This window comes from Solanum tuberosum, unplaced genomic scaffold (assembly GCF_000226075.1).
Source record: "Solanum tuberosum cultivar DM 1-3 516 R44 unplaced genomic scaffold, SolTub_3.0 scf00334, whole genome shotgun sequence".
NCBI lineage: Eukaryota > Viridiplantae > Streptophyta > Magnoliopsida > Solanales > Solanaceae > Solanum > Solanum tuberosum.
In genome coordinates, this window is record NW_006239254.1 from 397,595 (window position 1) to 420,289 (window position 22,695).

Consider the following 22,695-nt stretch of genomic DNA (forward strand, 5'->3'; position numbering starts at 1 on the left):
ATTATTAAGAAACTTGAAGGAAGCAAAAAGAATGGAATTGGAAATAAAAGGGAGCTATTGTGAAGCCTAGAAACGCAGAAGCGAAAAATCGCTTATGCCAAAGTTTTGTTTATCGCGATCAATTAAGGCTAATGTTGGACGTTTCATTTAGTTATCTTGGTTATTCAAGAACATTTCAAAGTTGCCAATCTGAGTCACCATTCCTGCTTCCAAGTAGTCTGCCACGTTTGCACAGAGTTGCCACGTGTCGTCCCTGGAGCATCTCCAACACAAAAACTTCCCTAGAAGAAAATAATCGATATATATAACCCTTTTTTGTAAAGCATACGTATATAACAAAAAAAAAATGAGCCAAGAACAACCTCAAAGGCCTGAAACAGAGCAGCCCCTAAAATACAGAGACTTTTTTAATGTAAAAGGTGAGTTAGCTGATCAACCAATTGCACCACAAGATGCAGCCATGATGCAAAGTGCTGAATCCATGGTATTTGGGAAAAACCAAAAGGGTGGTCCTGCCTCTGTAATGCAGACTGCTGCTGCCAAAAACGAAAGAAGTGGACATGTTAGTCATGAAGATACCACTCAACTTGCTGGTGATGAAGGTGTTACTGTCGCTGAAACCAAACTCCCCGGTAGACGTATAATTACCGAATCAGTTGCCGGACAGGTGACTTTAACACGCTTGTCAATTTTATACAAATTGCGTAGATGTCAGGTGAGACAATTAAATGATAATTGTAGGTATTGGGGCGATATGTTGAGCCTCTTCCAGCAACAGCAGCAGCAACAACAGAGGGAGATGTGGAGGAAGCGCCTATAACAATAGGAGAAGCTTTGGCAGCAACAGCCCTTACAGCAGGGGAGAAACCGGTGGAACAGAGCGATGCAGCCGCAATACAAGCGGCTGAAGCTAGAGCCACCGGCTCTAGTGTTGTAACCCCTGGAGGATTAGCTGCCACAGCTCAATCAGCAGCATCGGCTAATGAAGGATTGACTCAAGATGTTGATAAAATCAAATTAAACGATGTCTTAACTGTACGACTCTTTAAGAGACTAGCAATTTCATTATGATTGATTTTCATTTATATATACAATTAATTAAATTCGTTTAAATTTTGTGATCTTAAACATACTGGAATCAAACATTTATAGGGTGCGGCTGCAAAATTACCGGCTGATAAGGCAGCGACAAGGCAAGATGCACAAGGGGTGATGGAGGCGGAGCTTCGGAATAATCCAAGCCTGACAACAGCTTATCCTGGTGGAGTAGCTGCATCTGTGGCTGCAGCTGCAAGACTAAATGAAAGAAGTTCATAATTAAGCTTGGCTCACAATGTATATAATATTACTACTAATATTTTCCTCGTTAATTAGCTTGTTCCTTTACTTGTTTTGGTACTTTGTAATTAGTCGTTAATCAGGTTATGTAAAGGTCCCCTACTTTGTAAATTAAATTAGGTTATGCAAATAAAAAATATAATCCTCAATACGAAAAAGGAATTGCGTATATTAATTTGCAAGTCACAACTTAACTCTTATTACACTATCGGCTTTTGCTTTGAAATAGCTGGTTTAAAGTTTGATCATACTAGCTAAACACCAATTATAATAAGACTTAATTACAAAATGTTTACTTCATACCAAATACACCCTGGTGTCACGTTATTCTAGTTCTATGGTGCAAATTAGGGTTCAAATTAACCATATTCAAGAAGAAAGTTTCGAATATTAGCTTCCAACCAAACAGAGACATAATCAGATCATTGTCGATATAAACATTAGCAATAACTGATTTGCTATGAACTTAAGGCGAATAATAGAAGAAAATATACAAGCGCCCGCATTGGATAACGAACTATAATAATAAAAATTTAATTTTATGAGTACCAAATTTTCTAATAATAATTTTAAGTGATAATATTGAATTTTATTTTTTAATAATTATATATATTTAATAAATTTATTATATAAACATACCATTCAAACAAACTTTATTAAATTCGATCAAATTACCCATGTAGCAAACAAAATTTATTAAATTCGATTGAATTGTCCATATAGCTCCGCACTTAATAGTTACAAACACTCCCACGGTAACAAACTTGATTACCAACACAAGCACTATTATATATATATAGTTATAACGTAGAATATGCATAACAAAATAGTAATGCACTAATTAAGGTGATAGACAAAGTTTCAACATAATTTACATAATCATTTTTTTAATACCTAAACCTTTTAATTTTAACAATAGCTAAAAAAGCTTGGATCCAAAATAAAACTGTTCAATATTTTTTTCAACCTAATAATATAAACTGAATATGTCTTATTCACCACGTCTAACTTATATACCCTTACAAAGTTATCTTAATTCACAACACCCGCCAATATTCAAGGTGGTAGTAGTAGTAGTTTGACAAGTGGCCTGCCATATCTATAGTTTAACGCCACCACATTACTTCAAATAGCCACTTGTCCCAAAATCCCTCATCTCCATCCAAACAATCCCTCAATCTTCTTCCATTACACATTCATATATATCATTTTTTCCTCTAGCTCGAGCTAGCTAGCCATATCCTACATCTACTTTTCATAATTTCCAAGTGTTTTAATTTTAACAAAAAATGAGTCAACAACAACCAAGAAGGGAACAAGGTGATCAAGCAGCCGATCCGATCAAATACGGCGACGTTTTTTCTGTCTCTGGTGAGCTAGGAGAAAAAGCTGTTAAGCCGGAAGATGCAGCCATGATGCAGAGCGCTGAAACTGCCGTGCTCGGGAAGATGCAAAAGAGCGGTCCAGCGGCTGCCATGCAATCAGCTGCTAATGTTAACGTGAGCGCCGGTTTGGTTCAACCGGGTGATGTTACTGATGTTGCGGCTAGAGAGGGTGTTACCGTTACTGGGACGGCGGTTCCTGGAGCTAATATTATTACTGAATCAGTTGCTGGACAGGTAAAGTTGTCTCATTATTAATTACTAATTATGTATTGCGCGCAACTTGATTATGTAAAATATCACTTATTTTTCGTCAAAATAAAATGATGAAAACACCAAATGATTTGATTAGGTGGCCAAATTACGACCACCGTAGTTCCAAATGTTTCACCTAAACAGAAGATTGGAGGTCGACTTAATTAGTGGCATAGGGAATTCAAAACTCATCTCTAAGTTTCAAGTTCAAATTTCATGCACTATGTTTTATTTTTCAAATCCTGAATCCGTCACTGCCAACAACATTTTGGCACTTCACCAATTGAAAGGTCAGCTAGCTCCTATATTTGTTGATTAGCGGCTAATTTTATGTACGGTTGATGACATAAAGGTAGTTGGACAATACATTCAGCCAACAGGAGGTGGCGGAGGACAGCCACAAGGAGCAGCAACCACCGGAGGAGGTGGTGGTGGTGGCAGTACGAGAGAAATCACAATAGGAGAAGCTCTTGAAGCTGCTGGACAAACAATACCGGGCAAACCAGTGGATCAATGCGATGCAGCAGCAATCCAAGCAGCTGAAGTACGCGCAACAGGCAGCAATGTTATCACACCTGGAGGCGTAGCAGCCACTGCTCAGTCGGCTGCTGCCTATAATGAATCTATGATAAAAGACGAGGACAAAGTTAAGCTTGGAGATGTCTTATCGGTTAGTAACAAATCGTATGAATTTTACTGTGAGAAGTTTGTATTTCGATATTCCAGTGTTGCCCCATTGATATATTTGAATTGTCCCACATAAATTGAGACTCGATATAGTAGATAGACTCAACTTGAAGCTAATTTAAACTTGCGCAGGGTGCTACTAAGGTATTGCCGGCAGATAAGGCAGCGACGAGGCAGGATGCAGAAGGAGTGGTAGGGGCGGAGCTACGGAACAAACACGACATGTCCACCACTCCTGGTGGAGTAGCTGCTTCTGTGACTGTAGCTGCCGGATGAATGAAAGGAGTCAACAACAATCCTAATCTCTGTGTAGTGCTATAGTAGTAGTAGTCAGTTATAGTCGAAGAAGTATTGTATGTATGTTAATTACTTGTTTTTCAAGCCGGTGCATGCAGTTACTATATGGTTAATGAATTACTGTTGTTTGTGTAATATGGGTTTGTGTTTGGGCTTATATGTACAAATAATGAAGTAATTAGGTTTGGTTAAACACTTTTTTACGTCTTCGCAACAATTTCAAACGAAGACATAAAATTTGGCCCAAGTTTCAGATAATAGTAGAAGCTTGAATGGAATTATGAGAAGTATGTAAGACAAACAATTTTCTATAGTAACTTAAATTGTATTTGTAGTGTAAAGACATTTTTGGAGAAATGGTCCAAATGAAGTTGATTTTATGCAAATTAACCAGGCTATCATTTTTCCATGATTCCATCATATACACAAATTATGCATAGAATGAGAGAAAGAGGCAACCAGATTTTGTAGAGAAAGGAGTACCAACTCCATCTGCATCTCTGAGTGATCTTACAAACACTGAAATGAAATCCAGTTCAAATCTAATGGTTTGCCATCCTATCTCTCATAACTATCAACATACATTTTTATTCGTTGGTTTTAGGAGCATTTTCATATTTTAAATTGTTGGTTTTAGGACTATTTTAATATTCTTAAAATTATGTTGAAGTGCTTTCTCCAATTCCATGGTTTCATACCTGTCAGAAATTAGACCATTATAGCATAATTACTCAGCATGGTGCATTACTCCTTTAGCCATTGAATTTGGCTTAATTGTCACACTTCATTGCTGATTAAGTTTGATGTGAACGTTGGGAATTTTTGTTGTCCGTTGGGGCTTTCTAGCAGAACGTGTGTAGTGGTCAACTATGACCACTACTTAATTCTTCATAATTTTTCTTCCATTATTCTTTCTTCATAATTTTTCTTCCATTATTCTTTGTAACTTAGGTAACCTCTAGGTCATTTATCTTCACTATTTACTACCCCATTATCTTCTTATTCATTGCTATTTAGACTTTCTCAACTATAAATAGTGGTGATCTTCATTTGGTTAAGAGATACAAGAAAAATATAAAGAGGAAAAAGTTAGTCAAAAAAGAGAGTTCTTATTAGTTGAAGGGAGGTGTTCTTTTTGTTGAGCTTTGGACTCAACTCTTGTCCAAAGTTGTTGAGTTATATTTTGTGTTAAGGTTGTTGTATCCAAGAGGGGACAAGTCAAGAAGGACTATTGCTGGACCGGTGAAAACAATTGTTGTAGTGGGCTTGAATCTCCTTAAAGAAAGCGAAATATCTGTGCCTCAACATGAAGAAATTTTTGTTTTTTCGTTTTATTTTTCAATTGTAATATTGTAATTATGTTATTTTGTAATTTTTCACTAACACTATTGGATATACTATACACACTATCAAGTTATACAAATATGATAAGAGGAGAAAATCAAATTACTTACTTAACCCAATTACATATATACTCTTATAGTATCATTGCTAATGAGTAATTTTTGAACAGAAAACTTAATGATATCAATAAAGTATACTGATTTAGTATCAGTTAAGCAAAATTATCAGTCTTAATGATATCAATACAATAAATGATACTGATTTAGTATCAATTAAGCGAAAATTATTAGTCTTAATGATACCAATACACTATATGTTGATTTAGTATCAGTTAAGCGAAAATTATAAGCGTTAATGAATGTGTATAAGCTGTAATTATTTATGAGAGAATGAGTATTTTAAAAATTACTTTAGGTTTGGGTATGAACTTGTAATATTTTGAATTTTATGGCCTATTTATATAGTTTCCCCAATTTTTTACCCTTTATTAAAAGAATCTACCATAGATAAAATTGTAATTTACTATGTTTCTTATATTTAATAATTTTAAAAATCAACTAAAATCTAATTTATTAAGTGTATTATTCTTATGTCCAATAATAATTGTCCACTATTAATTTGACACACAACTTAAGAAACAATAAATAATAAAGATAATATTACTATATTACCCTTTGAATATATTAAATTTAAGCTTTGGAAATGTATTAAATATTAAATAGTGTTTAATAGAAAGGATAACATAAGAGAATAAATTATATATCGAGTAATAATTTACCTTGTACAAGTATTTCCTAATAAAATTTGATTTTGGAGCAAACGAGACTCAGAGAAAGTGGTATAACAAATACAATCCATTATTATATGGGAAAATTACGCAGTTAAACAAACTTATACTAGTTAATTAGTCATCATAGCTCCACAATTCATTACTATACGGGGAAATTACGCGATTAAGTAAATTTATACTAGTTAATTAGTCATCATAGCTATAGTTTATTTTAGTTATCACTCGCCATCAAATCTCGGTTACAATTACGTTGTCGACTTTTTCTATTTTTATAAGCGTGTAAGTCGTCCCATTTCATATATAAAAATGATTCCTTCTCTTTTTTCATAATCCTTTACCTTATTTTCTCCTTAAATTCCTCAACATAAATTGATTTTAAAATTTGAAAATTTCAATTCTTCTATCTAAAATCGTGCTTCCTGATTTTCACGGCAACAAACTATTTGTACTGGACAAAAACTTGTACACGCAATAAAGTAAAAAAGGTAGACACATGAAAATTCTCTTCTTATAAATAAAATTGTCGATCAATCGAGTCTGTGTGTGTGATCTCGTTGCTGCATTTTTGAGTTTGCTAAAATTATCGAAGTTTGAGGTACCACTACTTTTTAAATGTTTAATCCATTTTATCTTGGGAGAAATTAATCTACAACCATGGGGTACTTGAGGGGATTAAATTTTTTCTTAAGAACACATAGTTGATACTTATCTGAACTCGGATAGTTTTATTTTATGTTTTTCTGTTTCATCTTTACTATTTGTTTATTAACCTGAATACAAGAGATAACACAAGTATGTTCACAATGATGATGTCTAAAGGGATTAGAAGTATTTGTTCGGAAGGAACATGTCCCTTCTGAGCGACTTTCAAATTGTACCGTTACGCGAATTTTCAAAACAATTCCGTTACGCAAATTAATTCCGTTAATTAATTAATTAACATTCTGAATTAATATAGGTAACCTTTTCTTAGTACATGTTCCGCTTCTTATCAACCTACAACTTTAGCATGAGTTTATTATACATTTTAGTAGGCGTTTGTATAAATCCTCGATATCCACCTTTTCTAGCTGGGGTGTGATCAATGGCTGACGCAGAATTTTCCTATTAAACTACAACTTTAGCAAGAGTTTATTATATATTTCAGTAGGCGTTTGTATAAATCCTCAATATCTGCCTTTTCTTGCTAGGGGCGTGATCAATGGCGAACGTAAAATTTTCATTCAAGGAATTCGAAATATGAAAAAGTAAATACGTAAAATTATAGGATGAAAAACAAAGTGAGATGTCCGCTAAGGTTAGCTAACTAAAAAAATGGAGAAAACTACAAAATATGAAATTGAACTTGCAAACTGAGTGATACGTTGAAACTTGAACACCTGGACCATTGGGTTAATCAGTTGTACTGAGAGGCTTCATTTAATATTATATACACAAAATACTCAAATTTGACTTTACATATAAAATATAATTTTTCAATTGAGGGGATTTGGGTGAACCCCTAACTCTTAGGTAGATCTGTCTTTGTGTGTGATAAAAGGTATATGTGAGCTAATTTTATAACAAATGACTATACATATCAACTTCAAATCGCATTGAGGTATATATCAAACTTTTTTCCTTTTTTTTTCTTTTAATATGTTCTTATATATCTCACATATTTAATTCGATCCTATCCCAAAAAATTGAAAGAATATTACTTATTTTTTCTTGTTTTGAAGTGACGGTCAGAAAGAAGTATTTTTTTTAGCTACTATTTTGTTTTAAAGGATATTTTTGGACTAAAAATATAAGGACAAAAATATTTTAAAGTAAAAAATATAGTATAGTAATCATATTATATTAAAAGTGGGAAGTCACAAAAGTAAAAGTTGAAATACTATTTTACCCCTATCTTAATTCAAAAATGTTATAAAATATCTAAAGCAATTAAATATTAAATAATAATTATATCATATTATATTATATTAAATACTAAAAATGAAAAAGGTGTTTTTAAAACGCATTTTAAGAATGTCTCTCCATTCTCCAAACATAAACTTTTTGAGCTTTCTACAGAATTCTAGGCAAACTTTTGGCTTATAAATATCATGTGCATGAGGTAAAATTATTATTGACAAATACATAAGCTAATTCGCCTTTCAAAGCTCAGAAGAAAAACGAAACTAATTTCATCAATTACAGAAAATGCATGCTTAAGCATGGAGATCGCCGATTAATGTAGAAGGTTGTAATGGAGTGTTCTCTTGCTTTCCAAAGGGTTTAAGCTTAGTGGTGTCTGTTGTAGTAGTACTTTTATTCTTGTATTGTCTTGCTTTTGCTTTCTACCACCAATTGTTTTTATGGTGTTTCGGTTATTACATATTTTGTTGTTGTTGTTGTTATTATTTTCGTAATAGTTGTTATATGATATTATATTCTCTTCACTGTCATTTTTCTTTTTCATATTTACTCTGATTTGCTATACTCGACTTAAGTTGAGGGTCTTCTGAATTGAGGTAAGATCTGTGCACACCCTACACTCCCTAGACGGATTTCACGAGATATGTTATAATTATTAAAAAAAACAGCTATAAAATCAGACAACAAATTTGAAAGTTATGTTTGGGCTGAATTGATAAATGTACATCTATTTTGCTTTGTTAGCAAATTTTGTCGAAAAAATATGTTTATTCATCCTATTTGATAAGTTATTGATAATTTTTAAGATTTCTTTTGTCATTAAATTTCAATTCTCTTAGTTAATTCAGTATTTAGAGTTGGAGGTATTTACGTGCATTTACAGTAATCTAGAGCATGAAATTCAATAGACATATTTCTATATACCATTATGGGGCTATACGATATTGATTTTCTTCACTTATTTATTGCTAGATGGTAACTGTGTTTGTCCGCTTATTCAAGTTATTTCTTTTCAGCAAATAAATAACTAAAGTAATGAATTACAGTAAAAACAATACAAGTTCAAATTTTAAATTCACAAATTTTAAATGGTGTCTCCGTATCATAATAACAAATATTTTCTCAAGTGACCTAGCTTTTAAAATACATTTTTGAATTATTATTTTGTTACACAAATTTTATAATAAAAGCTAAAAATATATATGCAACACATTATATATATATATTATGGTGTGTGAAGCAATGAATATGATGTCAAGCACCGCAGGTAAATTTTGTCTCTACTTTTTGTCAGAACTAAGTATTATTTTATTCTGGAGAAAAATATGATGCATACTTCGTTATACATAATTTGCAAATTATAGGATTTGTCAGTGCAATTACTTCCCTCTCATGGTCTGTGCCTTTTGTTTTTCCTCTTTAAACTTGTAATTTCCGAATTTCGAATATGGATAACTTATTGATTCTATATTTATTTTCTATCTATAATCTATATGAATAACACCTGGAGATCGGGACATGGTCCTCTCCAAAGGTTAGCATTCTCTACATTTTATTTAAACTGTTGAATGAGAACCGTTGAGATCTCCACGTGTCAGTCATCGACCATTCTGACCGTTGTCCCATCGCTTTAAGTCCAAGCGACGCGTATATTCAGGGACCTGACACAGCGATTCAGTTCTTTTTATACAACTTTCCTCCACTCCATCTCTTCACATTTCAAATTCCCTCTCTCTCAAAGCTCTCCGCCAAAAGCTCTAATATTTCTCTCTCTCTGCAATACATGTCTTCTCCTCTCTCTAACATGTCTCAGTCATCGTCTTCTTCGAAGAAAATGCTAGACTTCTTAAATGAAATAGATCCAGTGGCATTCTATACATCATCTGATGCTCCTTCTCCGTCGAAAATGTCGACCATCTCTCCGGTCAACATTACAGAAGCCAGTCCTCTTACTCCCCAGACTCCCATAGATCTTAATAACCCTGCACCCTCACATCAACCTAGTCCCTACTCAGGTATTTTATTTGACCAACTGTTTGAGGGTGATCTTCCCAATAGTAAGTTCTCTGAGTCAAATATTCTTGCCGCCAGTGAAAGCCTGGTTATCGAGAGTCTAGCACAAATGAGAGAAATGGGTAATGAATGAAGAAGCAGGAAGTTTTGTGGATGAAATACTTGAAGGTTCTTAACCCGTATTTGACCAAATTCCAGAGGTTGGTGTCTATCAGTATTCTGATCCTAGTGACACTGACGAGGACAATGTCCTTCTCAAGTGGTCCTTGCAAAGGAGAATGGTCCCTATCACCTCGAAGGGAAAAGAAAAGGTCACAGAAGAAACCCCTAGAAAAAGGCCCTTTACTAGAGCAGTCTCTCAAAAACTTATGGGGGATGCTATGAAGTCCACTGAAACAACTACGGCAGAAAATCGAAGGAGAAGAAGATCTGGTGATACGGTCTTTGAGATGCCTACTGATGATATAGTGAATGTTTCCATTGAAGTTTCTGAGCATAAGTGTGTGGGAGAAGACTCTCCCCTGGGTGATGTTAGAAAGGAAAAAGGAAAACAAGTGAAGAAGACCAGTAAAAGAAAATCTAAGGCATCTGCGGTCACGAAGGGTAACCCTACAAAAGGAAAAATGAAGCGACTCATAAAAGAGGAGGGAGCCGTCAAAGAGGAAAAAAGAAACTTTTCATGTTCTCCAGCAAGACTCTGCACAGGAACGAGGTCCCAAAAGGAATAAAGATGACTATGCAGTAAGCAAACAATCAATTGTTAATAATCTGCGCCTACAGAAGGTTCTAGGAGGATGAGTGTTTGATACTGATATCATTACCAAGCCAGGTATGGATTCTCTGTATGATCTTGTGGAGATTCAATCGTGGACTCACTTGTTCAAGATCAAATCTTTTGCTCTATATGAAGAGCAGGTTTGAGAGTTCTATTATAATGTAGAATTTGCAGAGGATGGTAGCCTCAACACCATGGTAGGAGACAAAAGTTTACATCTGGATGAGGAACTGTTGGGACAAATACTAGAAGTACCCAGAGAAAGGATCAGGTCCGTAGTCAGAAAATCTTGCACCAATGAGTTTGTGAAAGAATCCTCCAAACTCCCTGACATGCACCGTGCGAGGATTCAAAAGAAACTCATTAAATGAGAGTACCAGCTGTTGTTTGAATTTGTCAATAAAGTGCTTCTTCTTCGGACCGAAAAGCGGACAGTCGCTTCTGCAACTGATATGTTCATCATGGAATCACTATGCAAGGTTGAACCCATAGACCTTCCAGCCCTAATGATGGAGCATATGTACAAATCGGTGATTGAACACAAGGGTAAACGTGGCATGGGTTATGGCTATTTATTGATCAAGGTGTTTCAACATCTGAACATTCCAGTAGGAAAGGGTAAAATTGGAACTGCCAAGCAATCCTTCTCTCTAACTACTCTGGTGGAATGTGAGTGCATTGAAGGAAAGACTGGTCCACTGAGCTAGATATCTCAGTTGGTAATTGAACAAGATCAGTTGAAGCACGAGCTGGAGGAGATGACTGTGCGTGTGAGCAACAAAGATGTGGAGATTGCCCTATTGAAGGCTGAGTTACTCAAAGTACAGTCTAAGGGACCTGGTACTGCAGAGGTCAACAAGCTGAGGAAGAAGAATAATGTGATCCTGGCTCAAAATGTTGCCTTACAAGAGAAATTGATCAAGGATAATGATGAAGCAAATGCTAAGCTTACTCTTGTTATTAAGTCCCTCTCACATCAACCTCCTTCCTCATAGTTCTTCTCTGTCCCTTCCTGTGTCTTTCCTTTGTGTTGACAGTGTCCGGGGTTCTCTATGTCAGTTTAAATTTAATGTATTGACTGCTGATTTTTGTGCAATAAAGTTGATTCTTGTTTTGTTGTGACTGATTTATTTCTATTCATGTTTTTATAACCATCTTGGTGTTGCCTTTGGTCATGATCTTACTTAGCAATCCTATTTGTTTTGCTGGTTTACTGCACTCTTTTTTTATGATGCCAAAAAGGGGGGAAAATTAAAATGTTGGTTGCGTAGGTTGGCGGAAAGTCTGATTGATAGGGGGAATGAATAAGGGTCTGATTGACAAGGGGAATGGAAATGAAGGCATTTGTGTGGAGTTTGTCATCATCAAAAATTGGGAAATTGTTATTTGCAGTTTTGGTGATTTGACAAAATCATGGAACCTTGTAAAGGGACCTGATCCTGGTGTCAATATCACACAAATGTCAGGCTGTAAAAAGTACAATTGGTTGGTGCACAGTCTCCAACTATGGTAGAAACCTTGGCCAATGGTATGGCCTCGAAGATTGCGTCTATTCTTCATACAGGATATGTCCAATAGACACAACCTTAGTTTTTGCAACTTGAAAACTCTCAAGAACTTTTGCAAAGGCTAACACTCAAGAGAAGTATCATCCTCAAGAACAATAGGGACCTGATAGAGCTGGAAGCTGTCTAGTTGTTTTAGGATTATATCTTCAGTACTAACATTGTAAATTTGTTCCTAATCTATAAAGGATTCAGATCTTGTGTTCGTTTGTAAAAGTCTAAATCAGTTAAGGCTAACTGATTTAGTAGGCAACATTATTTACTGCTTAGTAAAATTCTAAGTCATCTAGGAGTTAGTTGATTTAGTGGGCAGTGTGGTATCTGCTTAGTTGAATTCTAAGTTGTCTAGTGGTGATAGCTTAGTGGGCAGTGTGGTATCTGCTTAGGCTCAGTAAGTAATAGAGTTATTACTTAGTTATGAGATTAATAACCTCTTTTCACTTTGGTTGTAACTGTATTTCACTTTTGCTTGAAGAGATTAGTGGAAACAATTGAAAATCCTATAAGACAGGTTGTGGTTTTACTCCCTTGAGCAAAGAGGTTTCCATGTAAACTGCTTGTGTTGTGTTCTCTTTATTGTCTACTCTTCATTACTGTTCTTGCTGAGTCAAAGGACCTGGTCCGTTGACTGATAGTGGACGCACGCATTCTATCAATATCTAACATAATAAGAGCAAGATTGTCATGATCAACTGATCATTAACATACACATCGTTTCAGTTAAAAATGGATCGAGTATTTTTAGTAGCCTTTCATTGAGGTTGTTTCATAAATTAATATAAGATGCAAACACATGACACATGAACAACAAATTTATCATTACATATATGGTCATAATTTTCAACCAAGAGCTGCAACAATAGCACAAAAAGCAGTAAAAACACACTAGTTAATCAGTTAGCTGAACTTCAAAGCTTCTCTACAAATAACTACTGTTAATGTAGCACAAAACAATAGTAGAGAACTAGTTAACCGAGCCCAACCAGGAATCAAAGACTATTTATCTAGTCATCAAGAACCGGAAAAGATAAGCTTGAAACAACGCTCCTCTCAACCCCACTTTACTCCCTAGTTATTTTTAATCAAGTAATATTCTATGCCGTTCTCAACACCAAAGCATACGATAAACACTACATGACGTTCAACAGAGGATTGATTTCCACTTTTGAGCAACTTTTCAAAGTGAATTTCCTTTTCAATTTGGTCCATGTAGATATCCTATCAACATAAATGAAATTAGATTAAAGAAAACATAAACACAAAAAGTCGATCAATTGAGTTCTTCTTACCTTTCCTAAATGCCCCTGAAAGCTGTCCACCAATTTTACACATCCACTAATTGGTTGCTTTCGAATTAGCTCTTCAATTCCTTTTTTGCCCATGTCAAGATTGTCAACCTTTTTAAACCCCTTAATTTTTGTTTTCTCCTACACAATTTAAAAGATGTAACATAAACCAGAATATTCAACCCAACAACAAATTCAATAGTATGTGCTTACCTCGTTCGGTAGGTTACGACAATTTCCCCTCTTGTCAACATATGGATATGAAGCATCAGAATAAACTCCTTCATTCATTGCAAATTGATAGTAATTGTTGTAGTGATTGGTGTAGCACCCTGTTTCTTCGTGGTATCGAATGTTTTTTGACGTTTTGAATACACTTAACAAGCAATCAATAACATGTTGCTTTGACAACAATTTCATCTTTTTCAACTTAATGTGGTATAAGGCAGTAATGGCTTCCGCCGCGACAAATGCCCAACATGCCCCTTTAATGAACAAAAGAATCATACAAACAAAAACTTGTAAGATAGTAATAGACAAAATGTATAAAATGAAAATGCAAGTGTTAAATTTGAATTTATCAACTCACAGCATTTTCCCTGATCCTCCACAACACAGAGACATTCTTTTCCCACCCAGGACCAATTAGTTTGCATTAACAACTATACATTAGCAGATTAAATTACTAGGTTTATCAAGCTATACATTATTACCAAAGCATATGATAGGTTTTCTTGAATTTTCCTTACATAATTCTAAGGAAGTTCAACATCTTCGAGATTTTAATTGATTTTGTTTTTAGATAACTCATATTTAATTTTCATAAATGGGCAGTCACAAGGTTTTTCTAAATCTAAAAGATGAGTTAAAGACATCCTATGACCTACATTATTTGTATAGCTGCAAAAGTTTTGTTTCTAGGACTCAATTCTGTATAGAGCTTCTTTTCTTGACTTCACAAAATCCAATACTGAGAATTAGTAGCAAAATGCACATTTGTCAATACATTTTATACTCTATCATTAACTTTGATTACTGCCATTTGAATTATTTTTTTGACAAGTACGTATGTAACTAAGTACCTGTGTGCTTACATACAAGACTAACTAACATAAACAATGTAAATTCCTATTAATATAAATGGAATGAATACAACACTAAAAAGAAAGTAAAGAAAATTACATCCCTGTTTTTGAAAAATTCATCAAGAAGTATCACTTATTTACACAAAGAGCATTAATACACTAATATGCAAGCTAAGATGATTTTTAATGTCAGAGTACCACAACAAGCCTGCGGGATCATGAGGAAAATTTGAGAAGCAAGACATGCTTTTTTTACAATGTCAGAGTACCACAACAGGCCCGCTACGGGTGATTATGCAAAATACTAAGTTTCTTTTCTAACTAAAGTAGTCGATTTGGACCTAAAAATTCTCGTTAACAACATAGTTTCTTTTCTATTTAAAGTAGTCATTTTGGGTCTAAACATCTTCATTAACAATATAGTTTCTTTTGTATCTAAAGTAGTCGATTTGGGCCTAAAAATCTTCATCAAAAACATATTTACTTTTCTATTTAAAGTAATCGATTTGGGCCTAAAAATTCTCCTCAAGTTTGACTATTACAAAATTATTATTTTTAACTTAATATTCTTGTGTCCATGTTGGGTGAACCGATTTAGAGCATGTTCTGCCTAGAATAATTTTTTTTACCATTTAATATAGGTACATATTGGTCACTATATTTTTAGTAAATTAATATATAAATTTTAATAAGATCTGATCAATTAACTTATTTATAAGAAAGCCGCTATAAGAGAATCATAAAAACTATTATGATCATGTAAGAGACTAAAGATTGTAGACCTGAAACAGTCTATGAATGAAATAGTTGTCAAAGTTGCAAAATAATTAATCCAAAGCCCTAAACTATTCCTGAATCTTAGTCATCAAAGTAGTCAAAATTATCAATCCAAATACCTTAACTTTCAGTCATCAAAGTAGTCAAAACAATTAATCCAAATACTTAAACTTTTGAAGTTTTAGTCTTTTTATTTACGTGGTCCCCAAAAGTGACCACAAATTTTCAACTTCTTTCACTTCCTTCATCCCTCTAAGTCAATCTTTTGTCCTTAACCGCCTTCGATGTAGCCTTGACAATTGCTTTGTCGGCTTACTTCTTGTTTCAAATAATAGAAAATTTATTAATTATACAACAAAACAATGCACTAAGTAAGTTCTTATTTCTTTTCCTTGGCATTAGTCTTAACAATGTGAATGCTTATATAAGAAAATAAGAGATTATTATTAGCAGTTCTTTGTGTATGTTAATGTGTTACTGAAGTAATTATTGCTTATTTATTATTCTTTGTTAGGTTTTGGTTAAATCTTAATTTTGTTGGTTGGTTACTTTCAGTATTACTTGCTTCACCAAGCCACAACTCCTAATTTGAAAGAAAAACGTGTAAAATAGCTCCGGCACATACTGTTGTTGGAACTAATCCACCTTAACAAACGGTATCGAACTAATCCAAAAAAAAACAATGCACCAAACAAATTCTTATTTCTCTTTCTTGGCATTAGTCTTAACAATGTGAATGCTTGCATAAGAAAATAACAAATCATTATTAGCAGTTTTTAGTGCAAGTCAATGTGTTACTGAAGTAATTATTGTTTATCTGTTCTTCTTTGTTAGGTTTTGGTTGAATCTTAATCTTGTTGGTTGGTTAATTTGGGCCTTACTTGGTTCTCTAGGCCACAACTAATGTGTTGACCAAGTGCATTAGACATGGATTCGTCCAAACATAGTAATTTTGTGATGTTAAAAAATATGCTAAATTAGTTTTAAAATAGAATTTAGACCTCTATAAATCAAATGAGTTGTGGTAGAGCCCCGACATAGAACACATAAAATGCAGATTTTGGATCCACCTCTGCATTCAATACAATGTTTTCTTTTTGTTGCAAAAATAAATACATTTTACTTATTGTAAATGCAATGTTATTAAGGGTCATTTTCGGCAAAATATATTATTTCTATTTTTGTATTTGAAAATTCGTAAGAGGGTGTTTGGCATGAGTTTTGAATTACTTTTCACTTTAAAAAAATTGAGAAGGTGTTTAGATTTAAGAACCTACAATTCTAGCAAAGAGTGGCAAATAAGGGTAGTTTTGGAATATTATAGAGAATTTAACATTTATATTAGTTTCGTTATAAAAATATCATAATATGGAAGGTGAACGTAATAACTAAAACCACAAGGAAGGTTACTATTATAAGGTCAAACTTGAGGGGAAATTTCTGAAATTATCCCTAATATATGGTAATGATCACGTTGTACGATTTTCAACTTTTGTTCGGGACTTTGTACCATTTTATTCCAATCAAATTATCATTTTGTTGAACTTTTTTATTTTATTATTGGAATGGTTTTTCAGGAACTCTCTTGTTGTTTATATAAACTTATTTGAATTTTGATATAGTTAAATAATTCTAGAGAAACTAGTAGTAGGTAATCGAGTGTTATCGTATTTTATGTATATTAATTAGTATTTATGTAGTATTTTATACTCTTAATTTTTTCTATTTATTGTCATTTCATTTGCATTATTCATGTTGATTAACTTTTAAAAAATTTAGTTTTCTTACAATCTTATGTTAATTACACTTTTTTTGAGTCGTGGATAGATTGAAAACAACTTCTCCACTACATTTTATGTTGTACATTGGGAAAAACGGAGAATACAGAGAGTAATATTATTGAGACTGATTGTGAACAACCTTTGTCTTCTGCTCCAATTTCCTTTTTAACTATAAAAAAAGACCTAACAAAAACAGAAAGAAACAATGCATGTTTTTAGGCTTTCATTAAAATGTGGACTACTTACTCTATGTTGTTATGTATGTAGCATATATATGGTAGTTATTTCACTGTTTTTAATTAAATCACATGTTATCTCCTTAGCTTTTATTATCTTATTATTTATTGTTGTTACAATTTTTTTCTTTGTTATTTTCAGTATAACTTCTTCATGTATATTTGTTACGTGATTTCTAATATGTTTTACTTGAGTCGAGAGTCTGTTGAAAACAATCTTGATACATTTGTTCTCAAGATAGAATAAGACAACATGCACATCACCCTAGCTAGAGTTGTCTAAAATCAAATCGAATTTGATAATCTGAATCGATAAAATGTTGTATTACTTTTCGGTAATGAATTATTGGTTTAACGGTTTGATAACAATTTAGATTTTATTTTTATCGGGTTACCGATTTTGTAACGGTTTAGGATTTTTTTTCTTGATAATAATAGTTGAGGATGAATCCCGTAGGTTCAATATATTGTACATTCAAGCTGTGAAAATAATGCAAAATCAGTTGGTTGCTTTTGTATCAAATAGTATGCTAGATATTTTCTACTTGCAATTAATCTACCTAACATTATGTGCTACTAATACTTATTCAAAACTGATAGATTATATTCAATTTAATGGTTTTAGGCACAAATTACTAGCATACTATTTGATACAAAAGCAAATATCTAGCATACTAAAAATGTCAAGTTCTATCAGTTTGTGCACAAATTACTGGTCACTAGCTAAACTTGACATTTTTCATCATTAACCTAATATAAGCAAAGACATTAGGGGTGAAGATAATTATAATAAAGAGAATTTGTTAGTGTGACATTTTAATATTAATAAAAATGTATCATAAGTCACATTATGTATCATGTTATGTTCATTGATGCCTCTTTACTCTCATCAATTGTGGTAGAATGTGGTCATTAGTTGTTAGTAATTTTTATAACCACCAACTCATCATTTCACCCATAATTCTACCTCTTTATTTTGGTAATTTATGTAAGCTTTAGGCCATTCGTTTATCCTATTATCTTCCTCGTTATTTTTCTATTCATTGCTAGTAAGAATTTTTCACCTATAAATAGTGTGGTCTTGGGATATAGAAAAGCGTAAAAAAAGAGAGAATTGAAACAAAGAACAATATTTTAAGTCTTCAACTAATTCACTATAGTAAACCGGAGACCAAAGTTTTTGTACATGAGGGGAGAAGTTAATCCTTGCGCCTGCAAATTGGAAATTCTATTGTTCCCCCAATTGGGAGTTGCACCTTAGCTTGAAAAGTTTCTTCCTTCCCTTCATTATCAATTCTAAAGGTAATGTAATAGGTAACGTCACGAGGACCACCTGCATTTATCTTTACAATCTTCGTAACATTGCGTTCCTTCCCCTACAAATAATAGTCAATACTTTAGAATAATTACACAACATAAATGGGCAAATTAATAACAAGATATAGATCATACATCATCGCCAAAGTAATGCTTGATTGCCATTGAAGCGTAACCCTTGATTTCATCAGCAAACTTAGGTAATCCTTCAAATTTTAGAAGGGGGCGGATGGGTGTATACATGGACGACCCAGGGTATTCGTCAAAGTCAAAGCCCTGTTAAGATACATACAAACAACGAGATGAGAATATCAACAGAGTCAAAAGGTTTATATTTTAGGGCATAATTCAGCATTTGAATTATGAGTGATCTGAACAAAGAGAGTAATATATAATCACAAATTCGATAGTTGCTTGTACAACAACAGAATGTGTATTGTTCATGGAGCAGATTCTGCCATATACACAAGTTATGCATGCACATATGTATGTATGTATGTCTGTGCAGACAAGATGATAAACAGGTAAAGAGAAGTTGTAATGAATTTCCAACATTTCAGTTGTCACACAAAAAAGAACACTTTCAATAACTGGAGGGTATAATATTGATCCAATTGTGTAACAGTGAGGGTAATTTTGCATCCAAACTCAAACGGAGGGTATATATCGGCTCCATTTCCAATAATTGGAGGGTAATTTTTCCTTCAAATTTCAAACACAAACACAGATATATATGACTAAAAGTTTCTTACCCGTCAGATATTCAATTCAAGAGAATGTAGGTCAAACATACCCCTTTAAAAAATAATTGAGTTTAACCAGCTTTTTACCGCACATAGATGTTGAATGACCCAGAAAGGAGGAATGCATTATCGGAGTGTTAGCACATAAAATTCCATAGTGTCTTGAGCCATATACAGAAAAAAAATTGCATATTGAAAGAGGGATTCATGTAAAACACACAGACATCTCTAGGCACAAAACGATACAAAAATAAAAGCATATTCTAACATAAAGTTGTATTTCCTCTTTCGACCTGCTTTTAAAATGTTTTTCCTTTGGCAGATGGTCTATCGGAAACAACATTATAGAGGGTAACGTATGCGTACACTCTACTTTAAATTACTACATACAATTTTAATGGCAATTGTGATAAGTGTAATAAGGAAAAGGAATGGTAAGAATGAACATACATCGCTCTCGTTTACTTGTTGAAAGTACTTGATAAAGGCGTCCTTATTTGGCCAAGTAGTCCAATCATCGGAATCATAACCGGAAGATTCTTCATTCCCGTTTTGATCTCCATCAACCTCCGCATCCAGTTTCAATTTCTTCTCCGGTGGAGATTCCTTTACAGTCCTTCCACAATCACACGGCATCGACATAGTTGTACGTGAAACCCTAAATCAACTGAATTTTGGGTTATAGAAAGATCTGCTCCTGTTTGGCATAGTAGGGGTATTTTGGGGAGTTGGGGTTATATGTTTGATTTATGTGGGCCAAATAGATTAATTAGGTAATTATATCAAATTAAACTAAACTAATTTATACGTATGAACTTAAAAGTTTTCTCAGCAATAAACAAATTGTGATATAGAGAGTAAATTTTTTATGTTATTGTTAGAATTTATAAGAATTTTGTTAGTGTCAAATGACTGTATAATATTCTAAGTAGTAAACAATTTTAGGGGTGTAATAATTTTCATGCTATATTAATAGACAAATTTGAGCCAAATTATTTTTTTCCGCAATCTGAAAAAAAATATTTTGAGCTCCATTAGATCTTAAAAATTATCAAAGGTTAAATTCGAAACACAAAATCCATGAAAATAATAATAATAAAGTTATATATTATGTAATTGAAAGTAAAGAAAAATTATAAAGTAAGAAAACAACTAATTCTCAAAATTTTGAACACTTTGTGCAATAAAAAATCTTGGAAGTCGTTTTTATTTAGAAAATATTAAAAAGGCACACAGAAAAACCATAGGACGTGTGTCAAGTTCAATCGGACACACTGATGTGAACAAAAGAAGGGAGAGGGGGAAAAAAGGTGGAAGGAGAATGATTCACCATCTCATAATAGAGTGCAGTGCTACATTAAGTTGCATGGATTCTCTACTTTTCATGTTGTATTCGTGTCGTATTTGAGAATTCGACATGCAGTCATTTACATTTTTTAAAAGTTCGAGTAACATAGGCAGAGGCGGATCTATGAAGGCTCATTGGGGTGCCATGCCACCCACGAGTTTTGACAGAAACTATATATGGGTGTATATATACATATAACATATAAATAATTTGCCACCCAATGATACAAAGTACTTTGTGGTGCCTGTGGCAAAGGGTCATATATTGTCTGCAGAGGTTGCGGGATCAAATCTTGTTGGTTACAATTTTTTATTTTTTATTTTTGTTTCTAATTGTTATTGATTTATTATTAAGCATTAATAAATGATTATTTTTAACTAATTAATTTATTAAACTTTTACTTCTCTTTTATTTTTTATTAGTTTATATTTATTTAAAGATATAAAAGTTAAAAAGAAAAGTTTTGTTCTCTTCAAATCGAAAATCATGTCTGTTTTCTTCTCCAAAGATCAACCTCCCTCGCCCAATCAGCCCGTTGTTGTTGCTTTCTTTCTCTAGATTTGAGTTACCAACTCGATACTTTCATAATTCATATGTGAGGAGGTAATTAATTCCAAATTTTTCAACTTGAAAGGAATTTGTAATTTGACAAAGGCATTTATTGAGGCAAATTTTGTGAAAACTCATTCACTTGTGAAGTTGACTCTAATTTTAAATGTTGATACGACAATTGTAAAGAGAGCATACATAAAAAATGAAGTGCAGAATAACATTGGTGATCAATATTTAAATGATTTGCGTAATGTATTTGTAAATGTAAGTAATGATGTCATCATTGACTGCTTTCAGAATATGAGAACTCGTCGAGACAATTGTAAATAAATGATGAATATTTTATGATGTTATTATTAAAAGTTTTAGCTTTGTTCACTTCATGATCTCAGTTGAATATAATGTGGAGTGGAAATTTGTAGTCTGAATACATAAATTGTCATCTTATTAGTGTTTATATTTTGTTGTTAGGTTTGTCGACATATAATCAAAAAAATGAATAATTTGATTCAACGCTTAAATTGATTTAATTGATAAATTTACTTAACACTCAGAGACTTTAAATCTTGAGTCTGCCTCTCAACATAGGTGCCACAAAACTAAGTAGACCTAACATGCATTTTTATTGGATAGAGTGTCCACATTATCAAGTGTACACAAATTTGATATAGGAAATAAAAGCAAATTCAACATAAAGTTTAAAATGAATAAAGAGGAAAAGATAGAAATCAGGGAACCTATGTTTACATCACCTGATAGCCCCATGAAGAGCCAGCCACATGTAAATGACTAATCCATTAATGGGCACTATGATGCAAATATAAATAAGCTGTGAAAACACAATGATTTTTAAAAGAGTAGCTTTGAACTGGATTGTAATAAGTTACTACATCTCTCTATTTTAGTTTGGTAAGCATCTATTTGATAGGAAACTCAATTGCAATATTTAACCACAATATCTTAATTCAATTCCAGCAGTAATAGTAAATTCTAGGAAGAAACAAAGTTCGTTACAGCAGTAATAGTGTATATATATCACAATTTAAGACGCACATTTTCAAGTTAGCAAATAGCTGGTGACTCTATGCTCCTCGTTTGAATCTCGCCCTTCACTTTTAAGGCTATGTCATCCTAAGAAATACTACTTTTATCATTATTATGTTAAAATATAGGATACTTTACTTTAAAATTTAAGGAAAGCACAGGCCATGTTGTAGAGAAA

The 22,695-nt window shown here is 33.1% G+C and overlaps 4 protein-coding genes across 4 annotated transcripts; 2 read left to right on the top strand and 2 right to left on the bottom strand.

The window, feature by feature from the left end:
• LOC102605352 (late embryogenesis abundant protein D-34-like) lies at positions 1–1,396 on the top strand. The gene is made up of 3 exons (XM_006360724.2): positions 1–667; positions 742–1,035; positions 1,153–1,396. Exons 1-3 carry the CDS (start codon positions 347–349, stop codon positions 1,315–1,317), a joined length of 780 nt encoding a protein of 259 aa, XP_006360786.1. The 5' UTR covers positions 1–346; the 3' UTR covers positions 1,318–1,396.
• Positions 1,397–2,627: 1,231 nt separating this feature from the next.
• LOC102587111 (late embryogenesis abundant protein D-34-like) lies at positions 2,628–3,938 on the top strand. Its single transcript, XM_006360753.1, has 3 exons — positions 2,628–2,957; positions 3,328–3,645; positions 3,795–3,938. The coding sequence occupies exons 1-3, from the start codon at positions 2,628–2,630 to the stop codon at positions 3,936–3,938; spliced, it is 792 nt and encodes a 263-aa protein (XP_006360815.1).
• Positions 3,939–12,938: 9,000 nt separating this feature from the next.
• On the bottom strand, positions 12,939–14,290 carry LOC107063297 (cathepsin S-like). Its single transcript, XM_015314974.1, has 5 exons — positions 14,224–14,290; positions 13,848–14,119; positions 13,638–13,775; positions 13,471–13,566; positions 12,939–13,007 (listed from the first exon to the last, which is right to left on the bottom strand). Exons 1-5 carry the CDS (start codon positions 14,288–14,290, stop codon positions 12,939–12,941), a joined length of 642 nt encoding a protein of 213 aa, XP_015170460.1.
• A 4,360-nt stretch (positions 14,291–18,650) lies between these two features.
• Positions 18,651–20,252, bottom strand: LOC102587441 (uncharacterized). The gene is made up of 3 exons (XM_006360754.2): positions 20,024–20,252; positions 18,966–19,106; positions 18,651–18,889 (listed from the first exon to the last, which is right to left on the bottom strand). Exons 1-3 carry the CDS (start codon positions 20,213–20,215, stop codon positions 18,713–18,715), a joined length of 510 nt encoding a protein of 169 aa, XP_006360816.1. The 5' UTR covers positions 20,216–20,252; the 3' UTR covers positions 18,651–18,712.
• Positions 20,253–22,695: the final 2,443 nt, after the last annotated feature.